General features: G+C 37.3%; 1 protein-coding gene and 1 long non-coding RNA gene across 2 annotated transcripts; one reads left to right on the forward strand and one right to left on the reverse strand.

The window, feature by feature from the left end:
- The first annotated feature begins 5,951 nt into the window (after positions 1-5,951).
- Positions 5,952-7,063, forward strand: LOC140176473 (uncharacterized). The gene is made up of 2 exons (XR_011868074.1): positions 5,952-6,074; positions 6,696-7,063. It is a non-coding gene; the product is annotated as an uncharacterized lncRNA (long non-coding RNA).
- An 8,996-nt stretch (positions 7,064-16,059) lies between these two features.
- On the reverse strand, positions 16,060-18,340 carry LOC112723519 (zinc finger protein CONSTANS-LIKE 5). The gene is made up of 2 exons (XM_025774915.2): positions 16,893-18,340; positions 16,060-16,800 (listed from the first exon to the last, which is right to left on the reverse strand). The coding sequence occupies exons 1-2, from the start codon at positions 17,601-17,603 to the stop codon at positions 16,420-16,422; spliced, it is 1,092 nt and encodes a 363-aa protein (XP_025630700.1). The 5' UTR covers positions 17,604-18,340; the 3' UTR covers positions 16,060-16,419.
- Positions 18,341-19,220: the final 880 nt, after the last annotated feature.

Below are 19,220 nucleotides of genomic sequence, written 5' to 3' on the forward strand. Positions count from 1 at the left end.
AAATATATATTAAAAAAATAAATTAATACAAATATATAGTAATTAATTTTAATATATAAATAATATTCTTGTTTTACTTCTTCTGAAAGATAACTTTTTTATTTGTTGAAGGAAAGAAAATGCCTTTTTTGGTGTACATAAAGTAAACGCTTTAAACCCAAAACTAATAAAGAAAGAAACACAAAAAAAAAAAAAAGACCTAAATAAAAACAAATCTCAGCTTTTAATTGATATTTTATTTACGCGAAACATTAAGAAAAATATTACGTGATCATTAAAATTAATTATTAAATTAATCATTATATTTTTTATATAATATATATTTAATTTTTAATATATATTTTATATTTTAATATGTATTTTACATGAACATAATATTATTGTCCAAATATTAAATACACCTATCTTTTAGTGTAAAAATTTCTTTGGTTCCCTATTCACTTATTCAGTAACACTTCAATTCGAAGTCAACATATAATTTAATTTTTGTAGACAATTTTATCTTACTTGCTTCAGTAATTAGGCAACAATAAACATATGTGTTTAATAAAAGAAATAAGCAAAAAATAGATCAAACAATAGAATCAACTTATCAAGAAGAAATTAGTTTGCTTCATTGACAAGGTCCTGGACAACGCACTAAGAAAAAATGAATACGGCTTTAGGTCCGTAGAGAGCAACAAAGTCGTTTTCAAAAATAACAATAATAAGTAATAAAATGTAGTAGGTAAGATAAACCAAGTAGAGGGCCACCACCACCATCTCAATTTTCATTTAGTCTTCCCCCTTCACGTGGCCATTGGAAGCAAAGGACCCATCCATAGAATAACCAAGACGACAGATCCTTACACAACCGTATCATAAGGCAGTGTTTGGTTGTTAATACATTTCAACTGTTTATTTAGAGAGACACCAATTTTAAAGACACATGTTAAAATACAACGATTCATAAAATATAAAATACATATTTTAATGTCAATGAATTATAACTCAAATAACTTAATAGAGATAATACTAGAATGTTCTGTGTGATGGTGGGTCTCCAATTAAGTGGGGTTTAACCAGTGGTATCCAGTATGACTTCTTTCAGGTTCTATCCAATCCAATATCACCTGAAAACCCAATTCTGCCAAAACCCCCGCAAAAGCAAGAAGGAAACTACCTATCATTTTTCTCTCTTTCTTTGACCTGGCTCGTTGTTCAATATCTCGGCTGCTCAAGAAGTTGGACTAGCAGCTCCTCCGACCCGGAGTGGATTCTAGGGGAAGGGCGGAGCCTCACCTTGCAGTAGGCGTTGCTGGGACGGGTTCCAACTGGATCCACAATTTTGAAACAAACAAAAAAAATAAAACAAAAGAAAATAAAGAGGCTATTAGCCATGGGAAGTACAACAGAGAGAGTGAAGCTTCATTCATTCTTTTGAATGAAAAAGAAACACGAAGCATAGCATCGAAGGAGAAGAGAAAATTTGGGGGAAAAGAGCATTACCATTTTAATCACATTGACCTGATAAATTCGCTCCATTTCTTATGAAATTTTAGTATGTTATTCCTGGTATAGAGATGAACATTAGAATATAACTTGCTAGTTGTATTGCCTTCTCTTTTGCCTGATTTGAGATACCCACTTTTGTGGAGGGTTTATGTTGATTCCATCAGTTTTGATTATGTATTTTGTTGATTGTTGAGATGCTCTAGTATCACTAGGAAGACTGTTTGTGTACCCATTATTCTGATAGTGGAAGATTTTTTTGGACTAGGTCCCGTGGGTATTTTGTCCCTCTTTTGGGGGATTTTTCACGTTAAAATTCTGGTGTCTGGTTATTTAATTTTTGCCATTATATTTGCTGCTTGGAGTATCTTTGGTATTACTTATTTAATCGCACAGGTTGTGGAAAAATTATTTCTGGTGCTTCCGCTTTTAGACAGGTTCTTGTTTAAACCTATGTTGAGTTTTTTCAACAAAGTGGTATTCAGAGCTTTGGTTGTTTATCTCTGTGCTGATTAAATGGAGGAAAATACTCATGGACCGAATATGGTCAAATTGAATTCCCAAAATTATTCAATTTGGAAGACCCTCATGGAAGATATGTTGTATAGCAAGGACTTGTATGATCCTGTGGAGGGGGATAAATCCAAAGGTACTAAATTCGATGTTGAATGGAAGAAACTGAATCGGAATGCAGTTGCTTTGATTAGGCAATGACTTGATCTTAGCGTGTATCCACATGTTGACACCGAAACGAATGCTGAGAAGATGTGGAATAAATTGAAGGAGTTATATGAGAGGAAGAATGTGCAAAATAAAGCATTCTTGATTAGGAAGCTTGTCAAGAAGAAGGTAAATCAATGCCGGAGCACTTGAGCATTTTTCAGGAGACAGTGAACCAACTGACAAATAATGAAATCACTTTGAATGATGAGTTACAAGCCTTGTTGTTGTTGAGCTCTTTGCCTGATAGTTGGGAAGTTCTGGTTGTGATACTGACTAACTCAGCTCCAAATGGGAAGTTGACGTTAGCAATGATTAAAGAGAGCATGTTGAATGAAGAAGTCAGAAGAAAAGAGCGAGGTTTGACTAATGCCTCCTCCCAGTCAGAAGCACTTGTTTCAGAGTTATGGGGGAGAAGTCAAAGTAGAAAACCTCATAGTACCGACAAGTCAGAGAGTCGAAGCAAGTCAAGAGGAAAGTACAAGCCAAGAAAGGAGTTCATTTGTCACAATTGTGGCAAGTCGGGGCATATCAAGAGGTATTGTAGGTTCTTGAAAAGAGAACAATCAAGGGAAAGAAACGAAGACAAAGGTAAAGATAGTGATAAAGAAACTGCTGCTATTGTTTATGAAGATGTTCTTATCACATATGATGAAAATTATGTGAATCTTGTCTGTGATGATTTCACTTGGATTATAGACTCTAGTGCCTCATGTCATGTCACTCCGAGGCGTGAATTTTTCACTTCCTATATTACTGAAAATTTTGGCAAGATCAAATTGGGAGATAAAGGAGTGTGTGATATCATTGGTATGGGTGATATGTGGCTTGAAACTAACATGGGATGCAAGTTGCAGTTGAAGAATATTAGGCATGTGCTAGATATGCGGTTCAATCTTATTTCAGTGAAGGCATTGGATCAAGAGGGGTATTGCACTTCCTTTGGTAGTGGAAAATGCAAGATTACCAAAGTAGCTCTCATTGTTGCAAGAGAAGACAATAGTCTCACTACTCTCTACTAGTTGCAAGCAAAGTTGTGCAAAGAAGAGTTAAACGTAGCTGAGGATTCCTCTTCTGATTTGTGGCACATACGTCTTAGTCACTTGAGTGAGAAAAGACTAAGCGTCTTTGTTGGAAAGTATGCTAGAGTATCATTTCATAATTCTGGACCTCATAGGAGATCACATGTTCTAGATTTAGTTCACACTAATGTTTGCACTATGGATGTTAAGACACTAGGTGGTGCATCATATTTTGTTACTTTTATTGATGATTATTCTTGAAAAGTGTGGGCTTTTGTTTTGAAATCTAAAGATCAGGTGCTCGAAATCTTCAAACACTTTCATGCAAGTGTTGAAAGAAAAACAGGAAGGAAATTGAAATGTGTTCGAGCAGATAATGGTGGTGAATACAGGGGTCCGTTTGAAGAGTATTGTAAAGGACATGGGATCAAGCTTGAGAAGACTGTTCCTAAGACTCCTCAACATAATGGAGTTGCAGAGAGAATGAATCGCACTATCAATGATAGAGTCAGGTGTATGCTCTCTCATGCAAAGTTGCCTAAATCCTTTTGGGGTGAAGCGATGAGGACTGCAGTAGATCTGATCAACCTTTCTCCTTCAGTTCCACTTAATGGTGATGTTTCAGAGAAAGTTTGGAAAGGGAAAGATGTCTCCTATAGTCACTTGCGAGTGTTTGGCTGCAGGGCTTTTGTTCACATTCCAAGAGATAATTAGAATCCGAGATGTGATTTTTCTTGAAGACCAAACTATTGAAGACTTGGGGAAGACAGATAAGCCTACAATAACCGTTAGACGTTCTGCTGATGATGAACCTGGTCCTTCTACTAGACCTCCTATTGATGGGGGAGATGTACAAGTTGATAATGATGGTGATGATTTGCATGATGAACCTACACCTCAACTTGAGGTACCAGATATTGAAGTTCCACCTGAACCACCAGTTGAGCCTGAATTGAGAAGATCTACTAGAGAGCATCATTCTTCTCAAAAATACTCTCCTCATGAGTATGTGATGAACACTGAGACTGGGGAGCCAGAGAGTTACCAAGAAGATATGTCTGATGAGCATAAGGAAGATTGGTTGAAGGCCATGCAAGAAGAAAAAAAAAAAAAATCCTTGCATGAGAATCATACTTTTGAATTGGTGAAGTTACCGAAGGATAAGAGAGCATTCAAGAATAAATGGGTGTTCAAGTTGAAAGCAAATGAAAATGTCTCACGGCCAAGGTACAAAACTCGATTGGTTGTGAAAGGCTTTGAGCAAAAGAAAGGTATTGATTTTGAGGAGATTTTCTCTCCAGTTGTGAAGATGTCCTCTATTCGAGTTGTGCTTGGATTGGCGGCTAGCTTGAATTTAGAGGTTGAGCAACTTGATGTGAAGACTTCATTCCTTCACGGTGATATAGATAAAGAAATTTACATGGAGCAACCAGAGGGTTTCGAGGTTAAAGGAAAGAAGCATCTTGTATGCAAGTTGAAGAAGAGCTTATATGGGCTGAAGCAAGCGCCAAGGCAGTGATACACAAAGTTTAATTCCTTCTTGGAAGGTCGTGGGTATAGTAAGACTTCTTCTTATCATTGTGCGTATGTTAAAAAATTCCCTGATGGTGATTTTATAATTCTCTTACTTTATGTTGATGACATGTTGATTGTTGGTCATGACACTAAGAAGATTGAAAGTCTCAAGAAAGACTTGAATAGATCCTTTGCTATGAAGGATTTGGGTCCTGCAAAGAAAATCCTTGGCATGAGTATCACTCGTGACAGGAAGAATGGGAAACTGTGGTTGTCGCAGCAGAAGTACATTGAGAAGGTTTTAGAGAGGTTTAACATGAATAATTCCAAACCTGTTAGTACTCCACTTGCTAGTCATTTCAAGCTGAGTTCTCAACAATGTCCTACAAGTGAGAAAAAGAAAGCAGAAATGAAGAAGATTCCATATGCATCTGCAGTTGGCAGTTTGATGTATGTTATGGTTTGCACCAGGCCAAATATTGCTCATGCTGTTGGAGTTGTTAGTCGGTTTCTCTCTAATCCTGGCAAGGAACACTGGCAAGCAGTGAAGTGGATTCTCAGATACCTTAATGGTACTTCCAGAGTTTGTTTATGTTTTGGAAGTGGCCAACCTGTGTTGGATGGTTACACAGATGCAGATATGGCTGGGGATCTTGATTCAAGGAAGTCTACTTCTGGTTATATGATGACTTTTGCAGGGGGGAGCTGTGTCGTGACAATCTCGACTTCAGAAATGTGTTGCTTTGTCTACTATAGAGGCAGAATACATTGCTGTTGTTGAAGCTTCTAAGGAACTCTTGTGGATGAAGAAATTTCTACAAGAGTTAGGCATCAATTAAGAAAAGTTTGTGTTATTTTGTGATATTCAGAGTGCTATCCATCTTAGCAAGAATCCGACGTTTCATTCTAGATCGAAACACATAGAGGTGAGGTATCATGGGATACGTCAAGCGCTTGAGATGAAGTCATATGCACTTGAGAAGATCCATACCGATGATAATGGTTTAGATATGATGACTAAGAGTTTACCTGCAGTGAAGTTTGATTCCTGCAAAGAGAAGGCAGGTTTGGTGGAGCAGCCTATCCCCACTTGAGTTAGTGAATGGGAGATTTGTTAGTGGGTTCCAAACTAAGTGGGGCCCACAATTTTAAAACAAAAAAAAATAAAACAAAAGAAATAAAGTGGCTATTAGCCACGGGAAGCACAAGAGAGAGAGTGAAGCTTCATTCATTCTTTTGAATGAAAAAGAAACACGAAGCATAGCGTCGAAGGAGAAGAGAAAAATTGGGGGAAAAGAGCATTACTATTTTGATCACATTGACTTGGTAAATTTGCCCCATTTCTTATGAAATTTTAGTATGTTATTTCTGGTGTAGAGATGAACATTAGAATATAACTTGCTAGTTGTATTGCCTTTTCTTTTGCTTGATTTGAGATACCCACTTTTGTGGAGGGTTTATGTTGATTCCGTCAGTTTTGATGATTTATTTTGTTGATTGTTGAGATGCTCTAATATCATTTTGAAGACTGTTTGTGTACCCATTATTCTGATAGTGGAAGATTTTTCTGGACTAGGTCCCGTGAGTTTTTTGTCCATCTTTTGAAAATTTTTCCACGTTAAAATTCTTGTGTCTGATTATTTAATTTCTGCCATTATATTTACTGCTTGCAGTATCTTTGATATTGTCTATTTAATCGCACAGATTGTGAAAAAATTATTTCTAATGCTTCCGCTGTTAGACAGGTTCTTGTTTAAACCTGTGTTGAGTTTTCCCAACACTCTCAGAGTTTATTGATATTGCTTTGATCCTCTTCAATAGAAGGAGAAGAACCCCATGCATAGAGTATTAATCTCATCATCAATGACTAACTTATATGATTTTAATTTTAATTTTGTTGTACATGGAATTGCAATTTGCAAATGGCGATGATGGTGATGGTGATAGCTGGGGGAATGGGAATGGACCAGTGTGGAGAGAGTAAGGACGGCAAAGTGAGCCCACAGGAGATGGGCTGGCCCGGGGCGACACGTGAAGAAGATGTGGTGCGTGGAGCCCATTCTGACAATGACCCCACGTGTACCAATTGGACCCACACCTTTTTTCCTCATTAATGTCCATCTCTCAACATTAATAATCACAGACAAGGATGCTAGTTATATCCATATCATCACTTTCATGTTTTCCTCAACCCAAATCCCATTAAACATACTCATTTGGTTCTTCCTATGCTCACCCTCAAAGTATAACAAGAATCAATCTCATTTCTATGATTATATCTACTCTACGAGACCACTAATAATGTTGTAAACTAAGTTTGTCTTTGGTCTTTGAATTCATTCTCATCACCACAAAATGTTCTTCAATGATTGATATATATGGCTCCGATCCGATCTAACAACATGATAAAATAAGATATTAAAAATATAACACAAAAAATAAAAAAATAAAAAAATAAAAATTAATATTTTTATATTTTATTTAATAATAAATTAAATATAAAATAGAATAAAAAATAAAATAATAAAAAACATAATTATAAAATTTTGATAATAATAATAAATTAAAAATAAAAAGTTAAGTTGTATTTTTATTTATTATCTTTGTATCTCAAAACACAATATTTTTATTCATATCTCATCTATTAAATATAATTTTATTTTTTATATTTATATTTAAGTGTTCTGTCTTTATATACTAATACAATCTGGCATAACATTGTCACTTAAATAGTAATGTATTGAGTTCAAGTCATTACTTCTTTGTATTATTAATTTATTATATAAGAAGTATTTCAGATATACCAAAAATTAAAGTGGTCCAATATTTTTAATCATATATCTTAATAAAAAAATATACATAATTAAGATGAATAACTAAAAATATTAAAACACCTTAATTTTTGGCATACCTGAAATTCATCCAATTATATATGTCCTAACAATTGTGTAGTATATCGATGATGATATGTATATCCCTATTTACAAGTGATGCGTTGGATGAATTGCATTTGGTGTGGGACGCGAAAATGTAATATCATATTATCATCCATAGATTTTTATTGTTGATCAAGAGATCGATGGGCCATAGCATAGGTTGTTGGGCCAACCGTGGGGAGCTCTCGACAACCGGGGAGAATTCGGGGAGGAATCGAGTGAGAAAACATAAGATGAGATGACACCACATCCAACTCAAAACCTTAAGGTGTCAAGTTAATGGGTCTCTCATCTTATAAACTCCTCACTCTTCCATGCTTTCTTTGATGTGGGACTAACTTTAACACTCCTCACACTTGCAATACTAACAATCTCCCCCTCAAGTGTGAGCCTCCACATCAAGCACTAACTCCCCCTCTTTCTAACTCCTCCACCACCACGAGTATTCGTCCATCACACCGCCGCAAAACACCGCGGGACACGCCGCCCGGACCACCTTTGCCGGGAAGACTTTCGATGCTTCACCTTGAATACTCCTTAAACCAGACCGATTAAACCATCGGCTCTGATACCACTTGTTGGGCCAACCGTGGGGAGCTCTCGACAACCGGGGAGAATTCGGGGAGGAATCGAGTGAGAAAACATAAGATGAGATGACACCACATCCAACTCAAAACCTTAAGGTGTCAAGTTAATGGGTCTCTCATCTTATAAACTCCTCACTCTTCCATGCTTTCTTTTAAGAGCCATCCAGTATGAAAGAGCCTAGCAGCGGAAACGACACAAATGTCCAACACAAGAACAATATGGAAGCACTCACAACACAATATGGCAGCAACTATAACAAGCAAATATAGCAAGTAAAGCAATAACAAGAACACACCGAGATTTTAACGTGGAAAACCCCCTCAACGTGAGAGGTAAAAACCACGGGTCGTCCAGACCAATGAAATAACTCCACTATAATCAAATGAGGTACAAGAGAGTCTCAAACAAAACACAAAAAAATGTGCAAATAACCAGCCAAAACATCAATGCACCAAAGCTCACAAATAATAGGCAAGAAGATGAAATATACCCAAAAAACAGAGCTGATGTCGAAGCCAATTTCTCCCTCTGCAGACCTCCAATTAAAATCTTCACCGTTCAGAATGAAGAACAAGATGTGAAGAATCTACAGTCCAAATTTCACGTCGATCCAACGGTGAAAGAATGAGAAACTGCCGTTCCAAAATTGCTGCTCTGTGTAAAACCGGGAAACCTAATTTCTCTCTTGCGAAACCAATTTCTCCTACTGCAAACCTCCAATCAACATCTTCACCGATCAGAATGAAGAACAAGATGATAAGAACACGCAGTTTAAATTTCAAGCCGATCCAACGGTGAACAACTGAGAAACTGCCATTTGAAATTTACTGCTTTGGGCAAAAATGGGAATTCTGTTTTTCCCTCTTCTCTCTCACTTGGTGGCTATTCTCTCTCTCTCAAAAACCTCAAAAAACTAAATTAGGGTTGTGACACTAGGGTGAAAGAATACACCCCCAAAATGTTGGGCTTGGGCCTCACAAAGGAGAGAAAAACCCAACAAATCTCCCCCTTCTCGACTAGGTGGAGGCCCTCGCCATTCCGGCGATCAAACAACATGTTTCAAACTTTTCTCTTGACAATGCTTTTGTCATCATATCAGCACCATTGTCATCAGTGTGAACTTTCTCAAGTTCCAACAACTTAGAATCTAACACATCCCGTATCCAGTGATACCTAACATCGATATGTTTAGATCTTGGATGAAAAGTAGAATTCTTGGCAAGATGAATAGCACTTTGGCTATCACACAACAAGACATAACGGTCTTGCTTAAAACCAAGTGCTGCAAGAAACTTCTTCATCCACAACAACTCTTTACATGCTTCAGTTGCTGCAATAAACTCTGCCTCTGTGGTAGAAAGTGCAACACACTTTTGTAGCCTTGACTGCCATGAAATAGCTCCCCCTGCAAACTTGACCAAATAACCTGAAGTAGACTTTCGAGAATCAATATCTCCTGCCATGTCTGCATCAGTAAAGCCAACTAGCAAAGGTTTCTCACCACCAAAACTCAAACTCAAGTTAGTTGTACCTTTGAGATATCTCATAATCCATTTAACAGCATTCCAATGTTCTTTACCTGGATTAGAGAGAAAACGACTCACTGTACCAACCGCATGAGCAATGTCTGGTCTAGTACACACCATAGCATACATCAAGCTTCCAACAGCTGAGGCATAAGGAATTTCATCCATTGCTTGTTTCTCCTCATCAGTGGTTGGACACTGCTTGGTACTCAACTTAAAATGAGGAGCAAAAGAACTAGCAACACATTTGGCATCATTCATGCCAAACCTTTGAAGCACCTTCTTTATGTACTTCTCCTGTGACAAATAAAGCTTCTTGGAATCTCTATAACGAGTAATAGTCATGCCCAAAATCTGTTTGGCAGGACCCAAGTCCTTCATAGCAAAGAACCTGCTCAACTGTTTCTTCAACTCATTAATCCTCAAAGCATTCTTGCCCACAATCAAAATATCATCCACATAAAGCAAAAGAATGATAAAATCATCATCAGAAAATTTTTGCACAAATACACAATGATCTGAAGTTGTCTTACGGTAACCATGCTTCCCCATAACAGATTCAAACTTCTTGTACCACTGTCTTGGAGCTTGCTTCAACCCATAAAGACTCTTCTTAAGCTTGCACACAAAATCTTCCTTTCCTTTAACAACAAAGCCCTCCGGTTGCTCCATGTAGATCTCCTTGTCTAAATCACCATGAAGAAAAGCTGTCTTCACATCCATTTGCTCAATCTCCAAATCAAGAGACGCTGCTAATCCAAGCACAGCACGAATGGATGACATCCTCACAACAGGAGAAAAGATCTCCTCATAATCAACACCTTTTCTCTGGCTAAAGCCTCTAACAACCAATCTAGCCTTATACCGAGGCTTAGAATTGTGTTCTTCATTCTTGATTCTGAATACCCATTTGTTCTTCAAAACTCGCATACCCTTCGATAGCTTCACCAACTCATAGGTATCATTCTCAAGCAAGGACTTCATTTCTTCTTGCATAGCTTCAAGCCATTGAGCTTTGCTTTCATCTTCAACAGCCTCTCCAAAGCATTCAGGTTCTCCCCCATCAGTCAACAAAACAAACTCATGTGGAGAATACCTTGACGAAGGCTTTCTCTCTCTTGTAGACCTTCTAAGTGCATTTGCAGGAATTTCTAAAGCTGGTTCTTCATCTTGATCATCATCACCAACTTCATCAAGTATTGGATCAACTGTTCCATCTTCACCTGCACTTGTATCATGCTCATTATTTTGAGCTTCAACTCTACCATCTTCTACCATAGGCATAGAGGGAGTAATATCCAGCTCAGAAAAATCATCACTAGGCTGAACCATTGGCTTCTCCGCATGATCAACATCCTTCAATGTTTGGTCTTCAACAAAGACAACATCTCTACTTCGAATCACCTTCTTGTTAACAGGATCATAAAACCTGTAACCAAACTCATCCATGCCATAGCCAATAAAAATACACTGCCTAGTCTTTACATCAAGTTTAGATCTCTCATCTTTAGGAATATGAACAAAAGCTTTACATCCAAAGACTCTTAAATGATCATAAGAAACATCATTACCTGACCATACCTTCTCTGGCACTTCAAATTGCAAGGGAACACATGGTGTCCGGTTCAAGACATGAACAACAGTGCTCAAAGCTTCACCCCAAAAGGATTTTGCCAATCCAGATTGTGACAACAAGCACCTAACTCTTTCAACCAGTGTTCTATTCATCCTTTCAGCCAAGCCATTCAACTGAGGAGTCTTTGGAGGAGTCTTCTGATGTCTTATACCATGCTCTTTACAATAAGCATCAAATGGACCTGAGTACTCACCACCATTGTCAGTACGAATGCATTTCAACTTCTTCCCAGTTTCTCTTTCAACAGAAGCTTGAAATTGCTTGAACACATTCAAAACTTGATCTTTGGTCTTCAAAGTGTAAACCCATAATTTCCTAGAATGATCATCAATAAAGGTTACAAAATAGATAGACCCTCCAAGTGTTCTTGTCTTCATCGGCCCACATACATCAGAATGCACCAAGTCAAGTATCTCTGACTTCCTTGAAGGTGGGTGGCTCTTGAAAGAAACCCTGTTCTGTTTCCCAGCAAAGCAATGGTTGCACTTTTGCAAAGCAACCTTACAACCAGATAAAAGATTCCTCTTGGATAACATATTCATGCCCTTCTCACTCATATGACATAATCTCTTATGCCATAAATCAGTTTCATCAACAAACTCAGCAGCATTAACAACATCTTTCACAATCTTTGCTTGAGTTAAATAAAGAGTAGAGTGTCGAGTACCTCTAGCAACAACCATGGAACCCTTGGTGAGCTTCCAACTATCACGAGAGAATGAGCTATCCAAGTCTTCATCACACAACTTACCAACAGAAAGTAAGTTCAACCGAATATCTGGAACATGCTTCACACGCTTCAAAGTCAACTTGGTACCGTTGGAGGTTTCCAAGCAAACCTGTCCAACACCGACACATTTTGCAACACCTTGATGAGCCATTTTTACATCACCAAAATCACCAGGAGTATAGGACGTAAACAAATCCCTCCTAGATGTAACATGAATAGAAGCACCGCTATCAATCACCCAACTAGTGCTATTATCAACAAGGTTAACAGATTCAAACTCTTCAACAACAAGAAAATCATCATGAGTTACATTAACCTTGTCTTCCTTGCTACCATCATCTTTATTTGTGCTCTTATCTTTACTTGCCTTGGCTTTCTCCTTCTTTAGCTGCCAACAAAATTTCTTCACATGTCCCTTTTGACCACAATGATGACACTCAATATTCTTATACTTTCCTCGAGACTTGCTTCTACTTTGATCTCTACCTTTAGGACCTCGACTTTTGCTTCTCCCCCTAGACTCAGAAAGAAGAACATCTGAATGTGTAGTCGATGTACCTTGTGACTTTCTTCTCATCTCTTCATTCAAAACACTGCTCTTGGCAAGATCCATAGAGATTACACCATCAGGAGCAGAATTGGACAATGACATTCTGAGAATTTCCCACGAGTCTGGTAAGGAGCCAAGAAGTAACAATCCTTGAACCTCTTCATCAAACTTGATACCCATGGAAGATAACTGATTCATAATTCCTTGGAAATTATTCAAGTGATCTGTCATTGATGTCCCATCTGTATACTTCAAAGCCAACAACTGCTTAATCAAAAACATCTTGTTATTCCCAGTTTTTCGAGCATACAACTGTTCAAGCTTAATCCAAAGAGTCCGAGCATGTGTCTCTCCAATAATATGGTTCAACACATTATCGTCAACCCACTGCCTAATATATCCACAGACTTGTCTATGCAACAAAGTCCAATCATCATCAGATTTATCATTAGGCTTCTCTGTACCAAAAACTGGTTGATAAAAATTCTTGACATAAAGCAAATCTTCCATTTTTGACTTCCACAAATCATAATTAGGACCATTAAGAGTGATCATCCTACTAGTATTAGTATTAGCTTCCATTGTTCACAAACTCACAAGCCCAGAAAAATACCAACAAGCTCTGATACCAGTATGAAAGAGCCTAGCAGCGGAAACGACACAAATGTCCAACACAAGAACAATATGGAAGCACTCACAACACAATATGGCAGCAACTATAACAAGCAAATATAGCAAGTAAAGCAATAACAAGAACACACCGAGATTTTAACGTGGAAAACCCCCTCAACGTGAGAGGTAAAAACCACGGGTCGTCCAGACCAATGAAATAACTCCACTATAATCAAATGAGGTACAAGAGAGTCTCAAACAAAACACAAAAAAATGTGCAAATAACCAGCCAAAACATCAATGCACCAAAGCTCACAAATAATAGGCAAGAAGATGAAATATACCCAAAAAACAGAGCTGATGTCGAAGCCAATTTCTCCCTCTGCAGACCTCCAATTAAAATCTTCACCGTTCAGAATGAAGAACAAGATGTGAAGAATCTACAGTCCAAATTTCACGTCGATCCAACGGTGAAAGAATGAGAAACTGCCGTTCCAAAATTGCTGCTCTGTGTAAAACCGGGAAACCTAATTTCTCTCTTGCGAAACCAATTTCTCCTACTGCAAACCTCCAATCAACATCTTCACCGATCAGAATGAAGAACAAGATGATAAGAACACGCAGTTTAAATTTCAAGCCGATCCAACGGTGAACAACTGAGAAACTGCCATTTGAAATTTACTGCTTTGGGCAAAAATGGGAATTCTGTTTTTCCCTCTTCTCTCTCACTTGGTGGCTATTCTCTCTCTCTCAAAAACCTCAAAAAACTAAATTAGGGTTGTGACACTAGGGTGAAAGAATACACCCCCAAAATGTTGGGCTTGGGCCTCACAAAGGAGAGAAAAACCCAACATAGGTCACATGAGACAATATCTTTAATGGTAAAGTAGTTTTATATATAATTAATAATATCAATTATCTTTTCACGTCAAAAAATCATCTCTTTTCAATTACTTTGTGTGATATTTTTATCATCGTCATAGTAAATTCTCCTCAGTATAGTATCCGGTGAAAATTTAGATATAGTCGACTTTACGTAAAATTGATAATTAAGAGTTCTTAGATGAAAATTTATTTAAATCAGTCAAATTATCTAATGGCTTTCAATTATCAACTTCACATGAAGTCAACTGCACCTGAGTTCCAGATAACTAACGCGAGAGATATCGGTTGATGTCTATGATTACAGCCACTTTAAACAGTTGCTTCCTTTTTTTTTTTTACTTTATTTAGTATTTAAAATGATAGGTAGAAATATTTTTTGTTTCTTTATGTATTAATACTCTTAGATTAAAGTATTAAAAAGAGGAAATATATTTTTTTGAGTTATTTTAAGTCTTTTATATTTTAATTCTTTAATGTAAAATACTCTATCCAAACACTATCAACTTACTTTTAAGATTTAGGAATTAATTTGATTGTCAGGTAAAATTTAAAGACTAAGAATTGATTGTTATCTATCTGCTAAATAGATATTAGAAGATAATAAAGATTAAAATAAATAGTCTAAAGTATTTTTTTATTTATACTCTTTAACTATTGTTAAAATTAATAAATAATTTTAAATATAATAAATATATAAATATAAATATTACATATAAAATTATAAATATAAAATGAAATAAATTAATTTTAAATGATTATCTCTCTACCATTACTCGTAGAAATTAAACATGCATTGTATGAGAATTTGATTCGTGACATAGTAATGCTTAAAGCGCTAAATGGATAGCTTACTTATACATTTAGTTTCGTATTAATTTCAATTTTGAGTTATATATTATCTGTTGGAGTATTGTTCTAAGATTCTAATATTGAACTCATTTGTATTTTATGTTTGATCCCCTTAATTAATTTGGAATGAAATTAATAAAAACTTTAATATACTAGGCTTTCTAATTTCTTAGTATATATACAATTAATCTAAAATATCATTATCGCAATACATTATATTCACCAATTTTTTTTTTCCATGGCAGCAACGCTAATAGACACTTAAAAATAAACTCCTTCCTAGCTAACAAGGATTCCAATGGATGTTGGTTGAATATTATATACCAAGATAATTATATGCATTGATAGAGACATCTAGTTATACCATTTGCAAGTCTTATTATAACAGCGTATCTATTAATAATTCTATCACGAGCTTTTACGACAGTAAAATATTAATACATGAGGTAATGACTATTGAGAAACAATATTGTTCGGGTGAAAACTCAGGTGACGTCGACTTCATGTGAAGTTGATATCTGAGAGCCGTTAAATAAAAATTTAGTCAAATCAGTCAAATCATCTAACGATTCGCACGTATCAACTTTACATGAAATCAACTGCATCTGAATTTTTACCTTTGTTCGTGATCTTATAAATCCAACGTGTCAACCGTGGGACTAATTGGGAGAACCATCCCCCTTCCCTTCCACCGTTTATATATTCAGTATTCTATTCATAGAAACTTCTGGAAAATTAAAGAAAATACCTTTCATCTCATCCTAGAGTATATCCCCTAAACCCCATTGTGTGATTAAAATATGGATGAGAAAAGAAATCAAACTTGAGTTACGACTAACAATAAATCGTACATATGGTAACCTAACATGACACGGAGTCGTAAAAGGATGATAGGTTCTTAATACAAGAATAGTCAAAGGATGATACCTCTCATAAGAAAAACAGATACATTTGGGAAGAAAGGCACCCAATAGAAACGGGGAAAGAGATCCGTGATCAGATTGGAAAAGGACACTTTTTAACTGGAAAGAGAAAGAGACAGAGAAAGCGGTGAAAAGAGTTTACAGTACAGATTCTAATTCTACACAAAGCCCTTTACAGTTTTCTTTTTCCTAATTTTAATAAGTTTACAGAAAAAGATAGAGGGCTTTTTCTCCAGCAGAGCAAATCTTAATGTTCATATGCTCTGCATCAGATCAACGGCCAATTATAAGCATCATGTCCGGACAGATTCAATCAACGGTTACCATAGATTCACTAATCATTCATTATTCTACAATCCCCAAATACTAGCGAGAAAAGAGGAACAGAGCATTTCCCCATGCACCCTACTTTGCCATTCACTCCTTTTCTACGCTACTAAAACGATGGTACGACGCCGTATTGGCTGTCCAGCATGAGACACCCTGGGACACCACCGCCGGGGCTGTAGAGACGATCCACCTCCGACTCGATTTCGGTCCGTTTAGCGAACCGGCCCTTGATCCTGGGCCGGGTTTCTGCATAAGCCTTACGCGAAGCGTATCTTATGGTCTTCTCGAACTTACGGTTCTTCCTCTTCTCCCTGTACCTCAGCACCCTCGCCTCACGGTCCATCCCGCACAGCTGCGTGGCTCCGCCGCCACTTCCCGCCGATCCCATCCCACTCGAATCGGAGCAGTTCCGGCCGAACGAGTACGATATATCCGAGACGGTGTTCCCGTCTGGCACCACTCCTACATCAAGCGAAGACGAAGAAACCTGTTGTGCATAACAAAATTCAAATTTCAATCAGCGAAATTCAAGTTTTCCTCTACAATTTTAAGATGAGCTTGTTATATCTTAGCACTTACGCTTTGGCTAATAGACTGTGATGGATAGTTGAAGGAGGAAAGCTTCGATCTACAAAAATCGATGTCGAAGCAGCTACCTTCGGCATGGTGATTCATCATGGGAGCGGGTTTGGATTGAACCGGAACGACGCTGTCGTTTCCGGCGCTGTTGTTGTTGTTGTTGTTCTTGAAGGAGTTGGAATAATCGAAATCGAGGAAGGGATCCATTTCTGAGAAGAACATCTCCCTTGATTTCATGTCCGGGGCGTCCATAAGCTTTGAGCCGTAGTTTGGGTTGGGAATGAGCCAGGCGGCGTCGTCGTTGGGGAATCCGTCAGAGGAGATGCCGTTGTCGGTTGGGACGACGAAGCTGAAGGAGGCGGCAGAGGCCTTGACGATAGAGTCGGCAGAGTCAAAGAAGGGCTCGACGGGAATGCGCTCGTGGCGGCGGGCGAGGGGGTTAGCAGAGTGGATGTCAGAGTCGCAGGTAACGCAGAGGGCTGCTGCGTCAGCTTTGCAGGTGACCGCAGCAGGTGCCTGCTCGCAGACCTCACACATCCAGACTCGGTCGTGGCGCGAAGCAAGCTTGTTGGCGCAGTGAATCTTGGAATCGCAGGCTATGCAGAGGAAGGCGGAATCAGGGCGGCAGAAGAGTGCGGCGGAAGCGATCTTGCAGGAGTCGCATGGCTTGGGCGGCACGGTCCAGCCGCTCCTCAACCCCTTAAGGCCCATGGCTCTCTCTCTCAATTGTCCAGTAAGCAGCAGCAGTGGTAGTAGTAGTTGCTCCCTGGAGATGTGGATTCTTGATTATTTTTTCTGAATGGGAACGGTGTGTTGATTTCTATTATTATCTAGGGGTTGGAGTGCGTCGTCACATTGAGGAAATCTAGGTGATGACGAATGAAGACACGACACGTGGGTTCTTATTGGCCACGAAAATGGTTCCCTCAGGCCAACAAATATATCTATTTCTATTTAGGAGTAGTAGTTGTCATCGTGTTGTGTCTGTGCCGACGTGGGCCCTCCACGGACACCAAGATCAAATTATCAAATTGGGAAGAGGCGACATGCTCAAGATGCCCACCCCATCCCCACATCGATTTCAAGCCTTCAACATACATCAATAAAAATACATAATTAACTTTGCTTAATTATCGCAGATAAATAATCAATATTAATCTTTTGATTTTAAAAAAGGTATTGTCAAACAAAGAAAATATATATATGGTGGTTGATTTTATAAATACTAAAACAGATGAAAAATGAATGTATTATTCTGTGATTGTCAAAAATTTCTCTGTTTATCAATATTAACTCTTTTTCCCCCCACATATTATTATGGTCCAGCATAATAGACCCCACATTATCTGTTTACAGCTTCAATGACATTTGTGGGAGATTTTATAAGCCAGCACTTGTATACTCCTTTGGTGAAACGAACTGATTCGCCATTTTGAAGCCAGACAAAAACCACCTATGGATGTATACGTAATGTTTTCATCTCATGTATGTGGATATATACTATAGAGACTCGGCAAGTTTCACATTGGAGGCTCAAACTCTTTCATCTTTTCTACTCTATATAAGTGCATACAAAAGGCCAAATTGATTGAAATATTGAACCGAATTTTAAAATGTTGCAATAACATGTAACTTTTTCTATTTTATTTTATTTTATTTTTTTAATTTTTACTAGGATCGGAATAAGTCTTTCATGGTTACTCTTTATTTGGAGAAGTTATTATTGAATGAATATTGTATGCAAGATATTCTGTTTAGGGTATATATAGTAATTAATTCTCTTGTGTCTGGTTTAGCATGTGTTTAGGTTAGATTTTTTAAAAGAAAAACTGGCAAAGAAACAGAGGTTAGGTTAGATATATATTGTTTATTGTTTGGTAAACACCAATTCAAAAGAATTCAATATCAGTTAGCCCAACAATATCAAAGCGTATGTTTAAACTCCATGAGAGTTTACAGAAATATTTATATATAATAGGGTTTCATAAGAACTGGGAAAAATTTTAACTCGTTATTGTAACATATCATCCAAACTTTTACTATTTGTATACGGCAACTGCTAGGTTAGAATGAATTTTCGTGATATTTTCATTCTTTTTATGGAACATTCTGAGCTACATGAATATATTAATTATCATCATTTTTTTAAAAACATTATTCTAACAAAGAATGGGTAACATGCTAAAACGAAATATTTTATTTCCCTCTTTTGTCACGTCATAATATGGTGGTATAAATAGGGTAATAATAATCATTTTTTGGATATGGAAGTAGTATCACGATTCACAAATGATATATATGCATGGTGCGGTAGTGCCGTTTAGGAGT

The sequence above is a fragment of the Arachis hypogaea genome, chromosome 11 (genome assembly GCF_003086295.3).
Source record: "Arachis hypogaea cultivar Tifrunner chromosome 11, arahy.Tifrunner.gnm2.J5K5, whole genome shotgun sequence".
In the NCBI taxonomy this organism is placed as follows: Eukaryota; Viridiplantae; Streptophyta; class Magnoliopsida; order Fabales; family Fabaceae; genus Arachis; species Arachis hypogaea.